Source organism: Boleophthalmus pectinirostris, unplaced genomic scaffold (genome assembly GCF_026225935.1).
Source record: "Boleophthalmus pectinirostris isolate CB_2022bp ecotype Guang Dong unplaced genomic scaffold, ASM2622593v1 HiC_scaffold_8, whole genome shotgun sequence".
Taxonomy (NCBI): domain Eukaryota; kingdom Metazoa; phylum Chordata; class Actinopteri; order Gobiiformes; family Gobiidae; genus Boleophthalmus; species Boleophthalmus pectinirostris.
In genome coordinates this window covers 25,908,582-25,921,527 of record NW_026571515.1, presented here as the reverse complement: position 1 = coordinate 25,921,527, position 12,946 = coordinate 25,908,582, and the positions used below count along the sequence as shown (strand labels likewise).

At 38.6% G+C, this 12,946-nt stretch overlaps 1 protein-coding gene across 1 annotated transcript; it reads right to left on the bottom strand.

Annotated features, from left to right (window-relative positions):
• Window positions 1-3,269: 3,269 nt before the first annotated feature.
• Window positions 3,270-7,816, bottom strand: slc26a10 (solute carrier family 26 member 10). The gene is made up of 18 exons (XM_055166187.1): window positions 7,371-7,816; window positions 6,961-7,071; window positions 6,726-6,883; window positions 6,484-6,648; window positions 6,272-6,424; window positions 5,951-6,033; window positions 5,719-5,866; window positions 5,538-5,651; window positions 5,237-5,314; window positions 5,054-5,149; window positions 4,678-4,784; window positions 4,492-4,561; window positions 4,134-4,316; window positions 3,988-4,042; window positions 3,732-3,820; window positions 3,593-3,647; window positions 3,416-3,522; window positions 3,270-3,331 (listed from the first exon to the last, which is right to left on the bottom strand). The coding sequence occupies exons 1-18, from the start codon at window positions 7,633-7,635 to the stop codon at window positions 3,293-3,295; spliced, it is 2,076 nt and encodes a 691-aa protein (XP_055022162.1). The 5' UTR covers window positions 7,636-7,816; the 3' UTR covers window positions 3,270-3,292.
• Between the last annotated feature and the right edge of the window lie 5,130 nt (window positions 7,817-12,946).

Genomic DNA, 12,946 nt, shown 5'->3' with positions numbered 1-12,946 from the left:
AAAAAGAGAACTGTGTTAGGAGACTAGAAAGAAAATTATAGACTAGCAGGTTAACCCTCTCCAGGCAGGTGTTGCAGATTTGCAACAGCTAAATGCTGATAAACGTGGACGATGCAGACTGTGCAAGAATGGCTACACGCAAATGGCCTGCCAGAAGTGCAAAGTACTTTTGTTGTTTACAAAGGATAAAAATTTAATGAAAGGTGTTACCTAGTGTTAGAAAGCTTGGTCTCAGTCATAGGTCATGGGTCTTCCAACAGGATAATGACCCAAAACACACAGCTAAAAACACCCAAGAATAATCAACCATCTCCCAATCAATTAAAATGACTGATTTTCAAAGAATAAATAAATATAGCATAGAAAATAGTATAGATCTACTGCACGTGAGACATCTTTGTAAAGTGAATGTCAGATCTAATTAACCTTTATTCAGTGACTTAAATATTCTGGAAGAGAAGCATTGTAGGGTCCTTTGTGTACACTTAGAATGTTTTTGATACTTGATTTTATGTGAAGGGACTGTTTTAATACTATTGATGAAGTATGATATTGTATTGAGCCTTGTTAGTGGTTTAAAAGTAGTATTTTAAATGCATCTTACTGTCTAACCATAGCATGTTCACTGTAAGCTAAAGAGCTGTGAATGCTTACATTGGTCAAACTAGAAAATGCTACTATGCATTTAAACCACTTGTTGAAAGTTTAACTGGTTCCCATGATCAAATAAACCCTAATGTTTCTACGCTGAAATATTGCTTTAAGTGTGTTGCAATGAAAAAACAAATAATACATATTTCAGAATTAATGCAGTCCTTGTGCAGTCTGTTAACCCAAACAGACTTCATGCTCTATAAAACTCCTCAGAAATGTTATTGGATCACATAGTAATGTTTATAAGAAATAATAAAATATATTACTTACTTACAATCATAGAGGAATTCGATTTTTTTGTTGCATTATTAGAGTAATTCATTAGTATTCTTAAACAGTAGCATTCTTGTTCTTATGAGCGCTCCTGACTGTTCGTAGGATTTGTTCTTCCAGAAGAAAATTTTCAGTTAAGAAAAAGTCTTGAGTGTCAGAAATGTTAATAAGAAGGCCTTAAGTACAAATTTATTTGTAAGAACGCTTCATGAATGAGGCACATTGTTCTAGTTGTAATGTAAACCTTCACCACTAAATCCTATCACACAACTTAATACTTATTTAAATATAAATAACAAAAAGCACTTCTGACAGTAATGGGTCTACTTGTGTAGGTCATGCAATGATCTAATGCAGGGGTGTCAAACTCATTTTGGTCCGAGGGCCGTATCCAACCTACTTTGATCCCAAAGGGGCCGGATCAGAAAACTCATGTCATATATACCCCAAAAATAACAAGTTCAAATATTTGTGCAGAGAAACGCAAATCTATTACAGAAGTCTTTTTTAATTGATGAACTCTTTCTTATTATAATATTATAATATTATGTACATTCTGAAACTTTAAGAAAAATTCAATTTCAACACAATGTTTTAACTTGTATGCAAACAGGAATAAGTCAGTTTTTCTTGGAAAATCCTGCACTCTTTGTCCACTTTTGTCATTTTGGACATTTTGCTGATGAGGGTGTCACGGTCAACAGTCAAAACGATCATCCTTTAAGAGCGTTTGGAAAGAGAAAGGTCTTCATTTGTGCTGTTCTGGTGGGAGGGGCCACACACAGAGGTGCTGGAGATGCTGCTATGCTAAGCACCGCAGAAAATTACCAATATTTTAATAGAAAAAATTATTAAAATATTTTAGTAGAAAATCACCCAAGGGCCACATTAAAGGTCTTGGAGGGCCGGATCTGGCCCCGGGGCCTTATGTTTGACACCTGTGATCTAATGTGTTTATTTTGTGTGTAACGGTTTGTTGATCTCGATTATAATAACAGTACAAGGTCAAGGCTACTGGAGTACAGCTGTAACACTGTTCAGAGCATATTCTGTATCAGCGTATTGAATCACATTAACCAAAAGACTGTCATGAGTTCTGTTCACCACAAGATGGAAGCAAAAGTCCAAACTGAGAACGAGTAGCAGCAGTATTAACAACGTAATAACGGAGAATATAAGAAGCAAACATATAACATGTCAATATCTTAACTTTACTTTATTGTCTGCACAAAGGATACAATTCATGCTACAAGCCAATCCCACACAAATTGTTGTTTTCTTTTTATGATTATTAGTAGGCGCAATTATCATTATTATTATTATTATTATTAGTTTTTGTTTTTTTACAAATAACTTCATGTGCGATTGTGAATACGTTATTTTTCGGCCTAGTAAACAGCTGGCCTGAGCCTCGTATATGACGTTCTAATTGAAGTGGAATACTTTCTCCCAATTAGTGAAATCCTCCTTGAGCTTTAAAGGGAAAACCCAAAGGGCAGTGTGTCTAGAGACCCCTTTGAAATATGGACTGGATAAAAAATATTCACTTGCCCGTCCAACATCAAGCAAAGAAAATAATTAGTTTTTCCTGGTTTTGTCCTAGTTTTGAACGCCAACGTTCAGCTGTGTTAGGTCAAGGTAAGACAAGTGTAAGGACAAATGGTGTGACTGTTGGACAGTAGGGGGCAGCACAACAGCACACACCTACTCCTCAGGTCCATATCCAATCTGCAAGAATAAAAACTACAATACTAGTATACTTTTAAAGTAGAAACAATAACAAAAAAATCCAATATATGTCCTGTGTTTAGTATTGAAATTGTGATGCTGTTTACGGTCTGTTAAATTTGGAAATCATTACAGGACTCTTCTTGCCTGATCTGTTCTGTTGGACCAAATGCTTTGCATTCTTTAGTATGCTTTCGTCGTTACAGTCCCTATTACATACTGCACACATCCACAGAAACAGAATGCTCTGACTTTTCATTTACAGGTCAAGTGTATCACTGAAAAGTTAAATTATAATTGGAAAAACAATGCTGAACACATCTTGCCATGTGGCACAAAGCATGTTTTCAGATTGTCCTTTCTGAAGCATAATACGAAGGCAGCATACATGCAAAAAATTTAAAGGCATTGTTGAAATTTATATAAATATTCAGCACACATACATCAAATATGAAATATAGAAATAAATACTACAACATTCAAACAACATCAGAATATGTTAAATATATTTTAACACATTTTCTATACAAAAAAAAATATGTTATGAAAAATGTCATATGAGCTACATACTTTACTTATTTTAAAACACTGCTTTATCCTGTTTATCATGTGTCTTCTTCACCAACGACCCATTGCCTCATACCCAAACTGTGGAGGTGTTTTCTTGGGGTTTCTCCTAATAGAAAATTTGTTGTCACTAAGAATATTTAATAAATGGTCTTTAAATGATATATTATAATATTATAATATTTTTTCTTACCCTCTGGTGTTGAATGTACATTACTGCATCATGGACTGTGACAAAAATGTGTTGTGCATTTATGTAGTTCATTAAACCACTAGATGTGAGAATCCTTAAGACATTTTCTGTAAAAACAACTACAATCAATACACAAAATGTGAATATAATTGTATTTTAAATTTCTATAGAACTCACCATTGCAGTTTGCTAAATATACACTCACTCCAACCATCTGGCATTCGGTGCACATCTGTTAAGGATACAAATATAACAGTAAAGTAAATATAACAATAATAAATTAATGTAGACTTTCTAGAAACACAAATGCAAAAACCTGTATGAAGAGTCTTGCTCCAGCTATATCCACAAATATGACACTACTGCAGTCAATCAGTACCGTCTGTACTTCATTTTCAGGAGTCTCTGCACATGATGACCCAAAAAATGTGAGTTTCAGAAATGGGATAATTATTATTAAAATCTTAAAAGCACATATTTTAATTCAGTTAAACTGCTGAGAACTACTGAAAATATTTAAGGTTGCTGTATTTATAAAAAGTGAAGAAATTAAGAACATATCATACACTTACCAGGCTTTAAAATGTCATTATTAGGGGAAAATAAATGGTTTGCAATGCCTCTTTCCTAAAATGAGTAACGAGCAGTAATATTAGTTTTGATAATCTGCAGTACAGTATAATGAATTAACAAATGTAGTGCAGCAGCTACCACACACCACAGTGTTGACAGTGGTCTCCCTCTCCCTTTTCTCCAGGGCTTTCTGGGCCTTTTCTCGGCTGCGGATCTTCTCTGGAGTCAGGCCAAGTAGCTTATTGACTTCCTCACGAAAGAAACTGCGGTTCCCATAGTAGATTGGCCCGTTGTAAGTCAAGATTTTAACCCCCGGAACTTCATAACACTGAAGGCAACATAAGAAACACAAATTAAAAATAGTGAATGTTAGTAGAACAGTAGTAGTACAATATTGAACTAATATTACTACATGAAAAAATATTTTAGTGCTCATGTATTATTTTTGCAGTGCACAATAAAAATTTGCTCTGTGCAGGTAATAAATGACAGGCATGTCAAACCTTGGTGTGTTTTTCCATAGGTCTGTAAATTTCTGTGTTGCTTGCTCGACCAAGGACCGAACAGCCAGCCCTGTAGACAACAATGCAACACTATAAAGAACAACAAAATCGATATTCTTCATAATGTTCTTCTTTGTCTAAAATTTATATGAATATCTAATTACATAAAAATCAATTCTCTTATACCTCTGTGTGCGGCATATAACAGTCATCATTGAAAACACGACCCCAATGGCCAGACCCAAGTCCACATTTAGTACCACAACAGATAGCCAGGTCACCAACCATACCATCTACATAAAAATAAAATAAAAAACATTATTACTTTCATCCAAACTAAACAAGACATGGTAGACAAATAAACAAAAAATAGCCTTATAACAACAATTAACAGTACTTAATTGTCTTGAGCAAAATGTACTAAAATATTGCTGTTTTAGGGCAACGACAGAAATAACAGTAACACAGGTATGGTATGGCTATACATAAAAACATTTAGTTTTCTGTTTTCTATTCAGATCTATGCAATTGTAATGTTATGTAAGTTTGTCATTGTCCTTACAAAGTCTATCTTGCTGATTCTCCAGAGTTCAGGAAGATCTTGGAACTGCAGAAACATCTGCCTGAGGCTGGTGACATTGATGCACGCTAGGACAGCCTGAGAGGACAGAGATGGAGAGATTCAGTTAGATTAGTTTGTTTTTCTCTAATAACATGTTAATGTAATCGGAGCATGCTTAAGCACCTTAGGTAGGAAGTAGAAGAGAGGCCCAATCAGCAACAAGACTATAAGAACTACCAGACTGGTGAACAAGCCAGACAGCTGGAGCAAATACAGAAAATATTGTTTAATTGCAATCTTGTACAAGCAGTATGATACTAATGATATCTCAATGAGGATTTGATAGTCAAGTATTAAATAAGTAAGAACCTATGTTTAGTTTTTAGAAAGCTAAATGACGTTCATTAAAAATAAATACCTGAAAAAAGAGTATCATATTAATATAAAAAGTAGTTCATAGTTTATAACAGAACTATGATCCAACCTGGGTGTGTCCGCCAGCACTCTCGAGTATGTTGGTGGTGGCTAAAGTGGCTGAACTGGGGAAACAGGTGAAAAACGACGACACTGTATTAGAGATGCCATGTGCCAGGAGCTCCTGTCACACAAAGACCTCAGTGAGTGACATCTCCAAAACAAGAATGTGCTCAAATGTTATTATTCACCTGGTTAGGATGTATTGAGTAACCATGTTTATCTGCATAAATCATGGCTAAAGACACGGATACAGCATAACCCACAAATGTTATGGCTATCGTGTCTCCAGCGATCTCAGGAAAAACATGCACAGCAGGCATCCGTGGCCTCGGGAACCTGTGTACAAAACCAATATGAACGAGATATCCGGAAATGAGGATATGAAACACACAACAGGGATTTTTCTTATGGTAATCTCACCCAGCTGGGATGTGTCCAACTATCTGTATGTTGTAGGAGGAGTCCAGGGAGAAGCCATATGCCACTGCTGTGGCTATGATCACCTGGGGAATAAATTAGTTATAACAAAATATTGGTATATAAACAGAAAATAGTCTATGACTATGACTACTCAGCATGTGAAAGTAATACCACAGCTATAACTTCTAGTACTACTGGCAATTATTGGTGTTGTTAACTGTTAATGTTAAGGTATTTTTTACTATGATTACCCAATACTTGAGAAAAACATTAAACTTTACTCTAAAAGTGTTTTTGAATATCTATGTAAAGTATACTTACTATAAGTATCTCCACAGGAATGGGCGTACGCAGTTTCTGTTTGTATCTCATATTAACTTCTTTGATGGCCACAAGAACAATAAGACACACCAGAGAGATCAGAAGCTCTGCCATGTTGGTGTCACCAAGATTCTCCATCACAGTTGCCAGAGTCTGAATATACAAACCAAGATTAGACATGTTTTGAGATTATGTGAGAGTATCAATATTACCTTGAACAAAGAAAAGGTGCCTGTGTGGCGGGGAAGTCGCAATCCCAGCATGCTTTGCAGCTGTGAGATGGTAACGTGGAATGCTGCTGCACTAGTGAAGGCCTTAACAATTGGTTCTGAGAGATAGGTGGACAAGAAGCCCAGCTGAAGACCAAACATGCAGAGCTGGAGAAACATTTATAATCAGTTAATATAAAAGACCTTGTAATTTACTTAGATGGTTGTTGAATGTAGTGTCGAACCATAATAATTCCTGAGAGGAGAGCCACAGCTGATGCCACAGCGATCCTCTGGGCCTCAAATTCAGTGGCTACAGAGGAAGAAGAGTTCAGGTCCAGAGGAGTGGGCACAAGCTGCTCCACCACAGAGCCCGTCATCAGACTGATCACAGCAAAAGTGCCTGAACATCCACACAGCCAGGGTGAGGCACAGCACTTACACATAATAAAATACATTAAAATGTTCATTTAATGTCACCTGTTGACACATGACGACCTGTGCCAAAGAACATATAAAGGACCACAGGGAAGAAAGATGTGTACAGACCAAATATTGGGGCCACAGATGTAAGTAAAGCAAAAGCCATCCCTGTTGAGAACAGATTTCTTAGTTATTTCAGCCAGTCTTTTAATTCAGAGCTACGTTGACAATGTAGAGGCAAAAGATAATGACATACAGCAAAATAATAGTCCACAATGACATAATAAAGTTATTTTGACAGCACTTGAAAATATAGTAAAAATGCAATGACATAAAACAACTAGTAACTAAATAACTACAGTTGTATTTGATGTGGGTGAAGGATTGTTTCTAAAAAGACAAAAAATACTGGGCCTACGTTTAACTTGCATTTGCACCTGTCCTTATGTTATGCAGTGGTAACTTACCTTGAGGAATATGCAGAATCCCAACAGTGAGTCCCGCCACAGTATCTCCTAAAATCCAGTTTTTGAGTCTGTAGCTGGGCAGCCAGCTGAAAATAGGCACCCTCTCCTTAAGCAGGTGAACGCACGCTCGGCGTGAGCACCTGCACGTCCCAGTGAGCCTCTCGCGGAGCCGTGCGTCTCCCCTCGCGTCATCATCCGCGCCGTAGGCCTGTTTGAAGCGGTCCTCCGTGTAGATGTTTCGGTACACGGCTACAGAAGCGCTCATGATGCCGCTAAAGTTGTTGGTGATTGTGCATCATCATCCAAACAGTGTTGTGAAGTAAACTGTTGTCTTTTGCTTTGAATATATACGAGGGTCTGCCTTGGTCTCAAGAGCCATCGCACTTTCCTGTCGGACTCCTCTCAGCCAATGACAAGGCCCAGAGCTCTTTTTTTTTTTTTTTTTCTTTTTCTTCTTCTTCTTTTTTTTTTGTTACAGTGTGAACTCTTTTTTTCCAAACTCCAGTCTCCTGGACCAAAGGTGTGCATGTCCAGTTTGCCCCTTTTATTCCTCTGGGTCCTACTGCTCAACAGTGTTTGTATTGTTGTTCTATGGTAAATTTAGACTTGCTGAAATGTGCCTACACACTCACAGCACAGTCTTATCTGACCAAAAGATTATGTACTCTCCAGAGAGCTACGCTGGAGGTTCTGGCCAAATGAGCTACAATTGAGCTTTACAATGTGCAGCACTGTCAGAAGTCAGAGCAGATCAAAGTGCCATTGTTAGTGGCTCTGAGGTGTAACCTCAAACCAGCCTTGCCAGTAAGGAGTTCATTTCCGAGAAGGATGGATATCTGTTTAAACCGTTAAGGCATTAGCAAGAGTAAGGTCTAGAGAGACCCCCATGAAACCCAATGACACAGAGCCCCCTGGTCCAGGGATCAAACCACAACTTGACTCTGATAAGGCACATCTCATGAATGATGAGTAAAGTCAATACAAGGGACACTCTTATTAAGACATGGTTTACTAGTATCTGGACTTTAAAAAAAATCCTTAAACAAACATTTAACAAAGGTTAAATTAGGGAAAGTGTTGTTTATAGGCAGCCCTTTGAATGAACCTGTCTTGACAGGCGTCGCAGGTCCCACAAGGCAATGGAAGTCCCTGCAGTGCCGCTGTTTTCTATTGTTGCATGGACCAACACCCAAGGACCTGGGTTTGAATGGGTGTAGACCTTGGCTTGAAACATCCATCCTCACTGCATCCTATTTAGTTTTTGTGTGTGTGTGAAACATGAGCAAAATAAAATAAAAATATGATCCAAGAAATAATACGAAACACATTTCTCCTGGCACAAACACTGTTATTTTAGAAGTCGACAAGTCAAATGATTATTTCTGTTGTACTTTGAAACTTTTCAAGCAAAGTGATAAAGGTTAAACTTACTAAAAGATCATGATTAAAGTGTATATACTGCTAAAGATCTGAAAGTCTTTTCTTTATTTTGCCAATTTGATTGAAAAATGCTGTCTTACAAAACATCTTTTCACAAATGTTTTACAGTTTGTATAGTAAAGATAACCATTAACACAGTCAACTATTATTTTAATAGCCGTTTGGTTACAATTGTTTAGGTTAATTGTTGCAGTCATATCTGTAATCCAAATATTTGACTCATGCTCTAACTCATTCACATAAAACATGCTCAGTAAACTTGTCTTTGTTCTTAAGCATCAACAGGTAGACCTAAACACTGGCTTGATGGGCTCTACTGCAAAATATCTCCGTATAAAGGATATAAATTCTAATCAGCTAATTTTGTTTGAGATCATGAGACTAGTTGTGACATTAACAAACAAACACACAAGGCAGTTGTTTGCATCCTGTTCCTAGAACCCCTCTGTCTGTGTCTGTGCGGCAGTGGAGGAGATCCAGTGATATAAGGGACTTCCTCTAAATGCCAGGAATGTGGGCCATTGTGTTGATCAGCTCTGGAGAATTTATGCACACACCGACGACATGGTGTGTCTGCGCTCTGTTTAAACAAGATATTAATCTGTGGTAAAGGGAACAATGCTCTGAATACAGAGGATATGGATTGTTCAACCACACTAGACAAAACCCATCATAACGCAGACACACTTTATAAATTCAGACAATGAAAATGCTAATACTTGTGTGGCAGGACGCGACACAAGACAAGCTATATAGTGTTGTTTATGTCACCAAAAGTGCTGCTGTGTTTGGTGACATTTTAGGCTATGGTGTTGTCTATGTTGTGGACAAAATATTTATTATTTTATATTAGGCTTACTAAAAAATAAAACAAAAAATACTTAAGCCATAGAAAGTTTTTTGCATCTCCTCTGCTTCCTCCTCATTCATACCCAAAGTGTCTCCTGGACTCATGGGTGCACTGTTTTTGTGGACCAGGGAGAGAGTCAGTCATTATGTGGCCTATAGTTCCTGCAATTGTTCCTTATCTGCTTTATGCGATGCTTGTGCTGACCCCCCATGGCATGTTACTTTGGATGTGACCTTGTCTATGAGACTGGCTCCTAGTGTCTCTGTCTCCTCTCCCATCCCTTTCCGCTGGCTGCTCTTTTCTGAACCCCACTGACTTTACAACTTGATGCAAGCATGACTGCATCCATCTCATCTTTTGAAGAAATGGTCGCATTGGTTCAAGAATTTGCTGTAATTGTTCTTTTTGTCCTAAACAGCATGAGGGGTTAAGAGTTCGGCTGAAAAATGCGTGACCCATACATTTATCTGGCAGCGCTTTCAAGTGCATTGGATAGTGGATGTTTTAGAGCCTTGTATCTATTATTAGACATTACAATAGTGAAGTTTTATTATAGACTGTTTATATGAGCATTTCCAAGCTCATAACATTTCCAGGATCATAACAACATTCACTCTTTAAAGGCATTTTAACTGAAAAGCATTTTAATTTTCAATAAATTAGCTTAGTATAGTGTCTTCTAAAACACTAAAAATATGTTCACAAATGCTGCATTGAAGGAGAGGCTAGCATTAAACAAAGTAGCAAAGGCTTGTGTCTAACTAATAAATCTAATGAAGATACTTAATTCCAGATTCACAGCGCCTCTAAGAAACAGAAGTTACCCACCATCTTTGAATAAATATTACCATGGATGTCTATCTTAATGGTGGCAATGGCATTTCATTTACTTAAAATGCCAGGCTGGCCCAGGCCTTATTGTGTGTGGAGTTTGCATACAGGTAAAATTGTCCAGCTAAGGTTTAAGTCCTGGTCAGGAGATGGGTCTCTAGACGCAGCACAAGTTGCCCAGTGGTACTGAAGGATGGGTCAAATGTAGAGGAAAAATTTCCCCACAGGAGCAATAAAGTGAACCATAAAAGTCCTATAGTACGCAAAATTGAATCCTGTGAGCTTTAAGCCATGTTAGAACATTGTTACCTAATCAAAAACATACCTGGAGTTGTGTTTTGTTTCACTGACATTTGAGTAATCCTTTATTATTAGTCTGTCTACATCTCCAAAGTTCAAAATGCTATGTTCCACCTTGTGATGCCATGCAACAGTAGTTTTCAAATTATCAGCTACCTTTTACCTTTGTTTAATAGAGATTGTCAGTTGGGCTGAAATGGGCTGAAATTATCCAATCAATTCTAGTGAAGGATTATGTAATTTAAAAACACAGTGGAGCACTTCCTGTATTACCATATGACACCACAATGTGGAACAGAATATTTTCTGTTTGAGAGAAGAACTCAGCCCAAATAAGCAGGGTTTGTGTGTTAAAAATCCGTGTATCATTCGTTCATTCATTTTTCAATATAAAACCAAAAATAAGAAAACGAAAAAAAAAACAAAAACAGTTTTCTCCATTATTTGTCTCTAAAACCAAAATGAAAAAATGGATAACAATTCGTTTTTTCAGTTTTCAATTTTGTGTTTAAATGAAGAATGGAAAAAAATGGATAACGACCGTTTCCCGTTTACGTGACTTCCGTGACTGCAACGCCGGACTTTTGCACCACGTACGGACTGAACCAGGACTGATCCAGGTCCGGGACCAGACCCGTACCAGAGCGGACTCCGAGCTTTGACTCTGAGCCTCTGCAGGGTCCCGGCCTCAGCTTCGAGTTCCGGTCCTGCCGTGGGCTCTGAGCCTCCGGTCTGGTCCCGGTCTACACTCGGCCTGGTATCGGTCTCAGTTCCGGTCTGGGTAGTTGGTGCGCACCAAACGGTCCATTCAAACCAAAAGCTCTTAGTTCGGTTCGTTTTCGTTAGTATGAAAGCTTCAATCAGTCTCGGACCCGCACCAAATAAAGCATTAAAAAAGAGGTGAGGAGGTCGTTTGCTTGAATCCACACCTCTGGTGTGAACGCGAACTCGGGTTGAAACCAGAGACAGCAGGTCCAAACAAACTATTCCAACCAGCGGAAGCAGCTCCGGTTCAGGCCGGGCTCAGATGAGCTGGAGTGGGGAGTGATGTTAGAAGCCTCGGCCTGAGAAGTGTTTTCCCCGGGGAAGAACCAAATGCGCGGGGGACAAATGGTCAAAACAATATAACCAACCAAACTGGATTCACTCTTCTGTCCGGACGCTTTGCACCACCTCAGAACCAACCATGGTTCTTGAGCGTGGAGGACCGGAGCAGCCCGTCGGAACCTGTAGTTCACAGCGCATTCTCGCTTTCCCCGCACGGAACCAGCGTGCAGACGGTGACACGGAACCGCTCGGACCGGTCTCAGTCCCGTTCTGGTCCCGGTCTCAGTCCCGGTCTCAGTCCCGCTCTCGTCCCGGTCTGGTCCCGGTATGAGTCCCGGTCTGGTCCCGGTCTCAGACCCGTTGTGGGCCTGGTCTCAGTCCCGGTCTCAGTCCCGCTCTGGTTCCCGTCTGGTCCCAGACCTGGATCAGTCCTGGTTCAGTCCGTATGCAGTGCAAAAGTCCGGCATCGCAGTCACAGAAATCAAGTAAACGGGAAACGGTCGTTATCCGTTTTTTCCATTCTTCATTTAAACACAAAATCGAAAACTGAAAAAACAAATCCTTATCCGTTTTTTCATTTTGGTTTTGGAGACAAATAATGAAGAAAACTGTTGTTTTTTCATTTTTACCTCCGCCAAGGAGGTTATGTTTTTGCCGGCGTTTGTCTGTCTGTTTGTTTGTCTGTTAGCAACATAACTCAAAAAGTTATGGACCGATTTTGATGAAATTTTCAGGATTTGTTGAAAATGTGAAAAGGAAGAACTGATTTCATTTTGGGTGTGATCCGGAAGAAATCCTGGATTCTGGATCACTTTGAAATTTTAGTTAACATTGTGGTAAATGGGGCCAAAAATTTTGTTTCTCAATATCTCGGTTAATTATTGACCAAACCCCATGAAATTTCACTCAGGGATGGACAATGGGATCCTCTTTCATATTCCAAAGGCTGATCCGGATCTGATCCAGAAGACTGATTTTATCGCAATTTATATAAAAAATGGGGGTAGTCCTTGGCGGAGGTCTGCGCTCTCTGAGTGCTTTTCTAGTTTTATTTTTGGTTTTATATTGAAAAACGAATGAACGAATGACACACTCCAGGTCTGTTTTT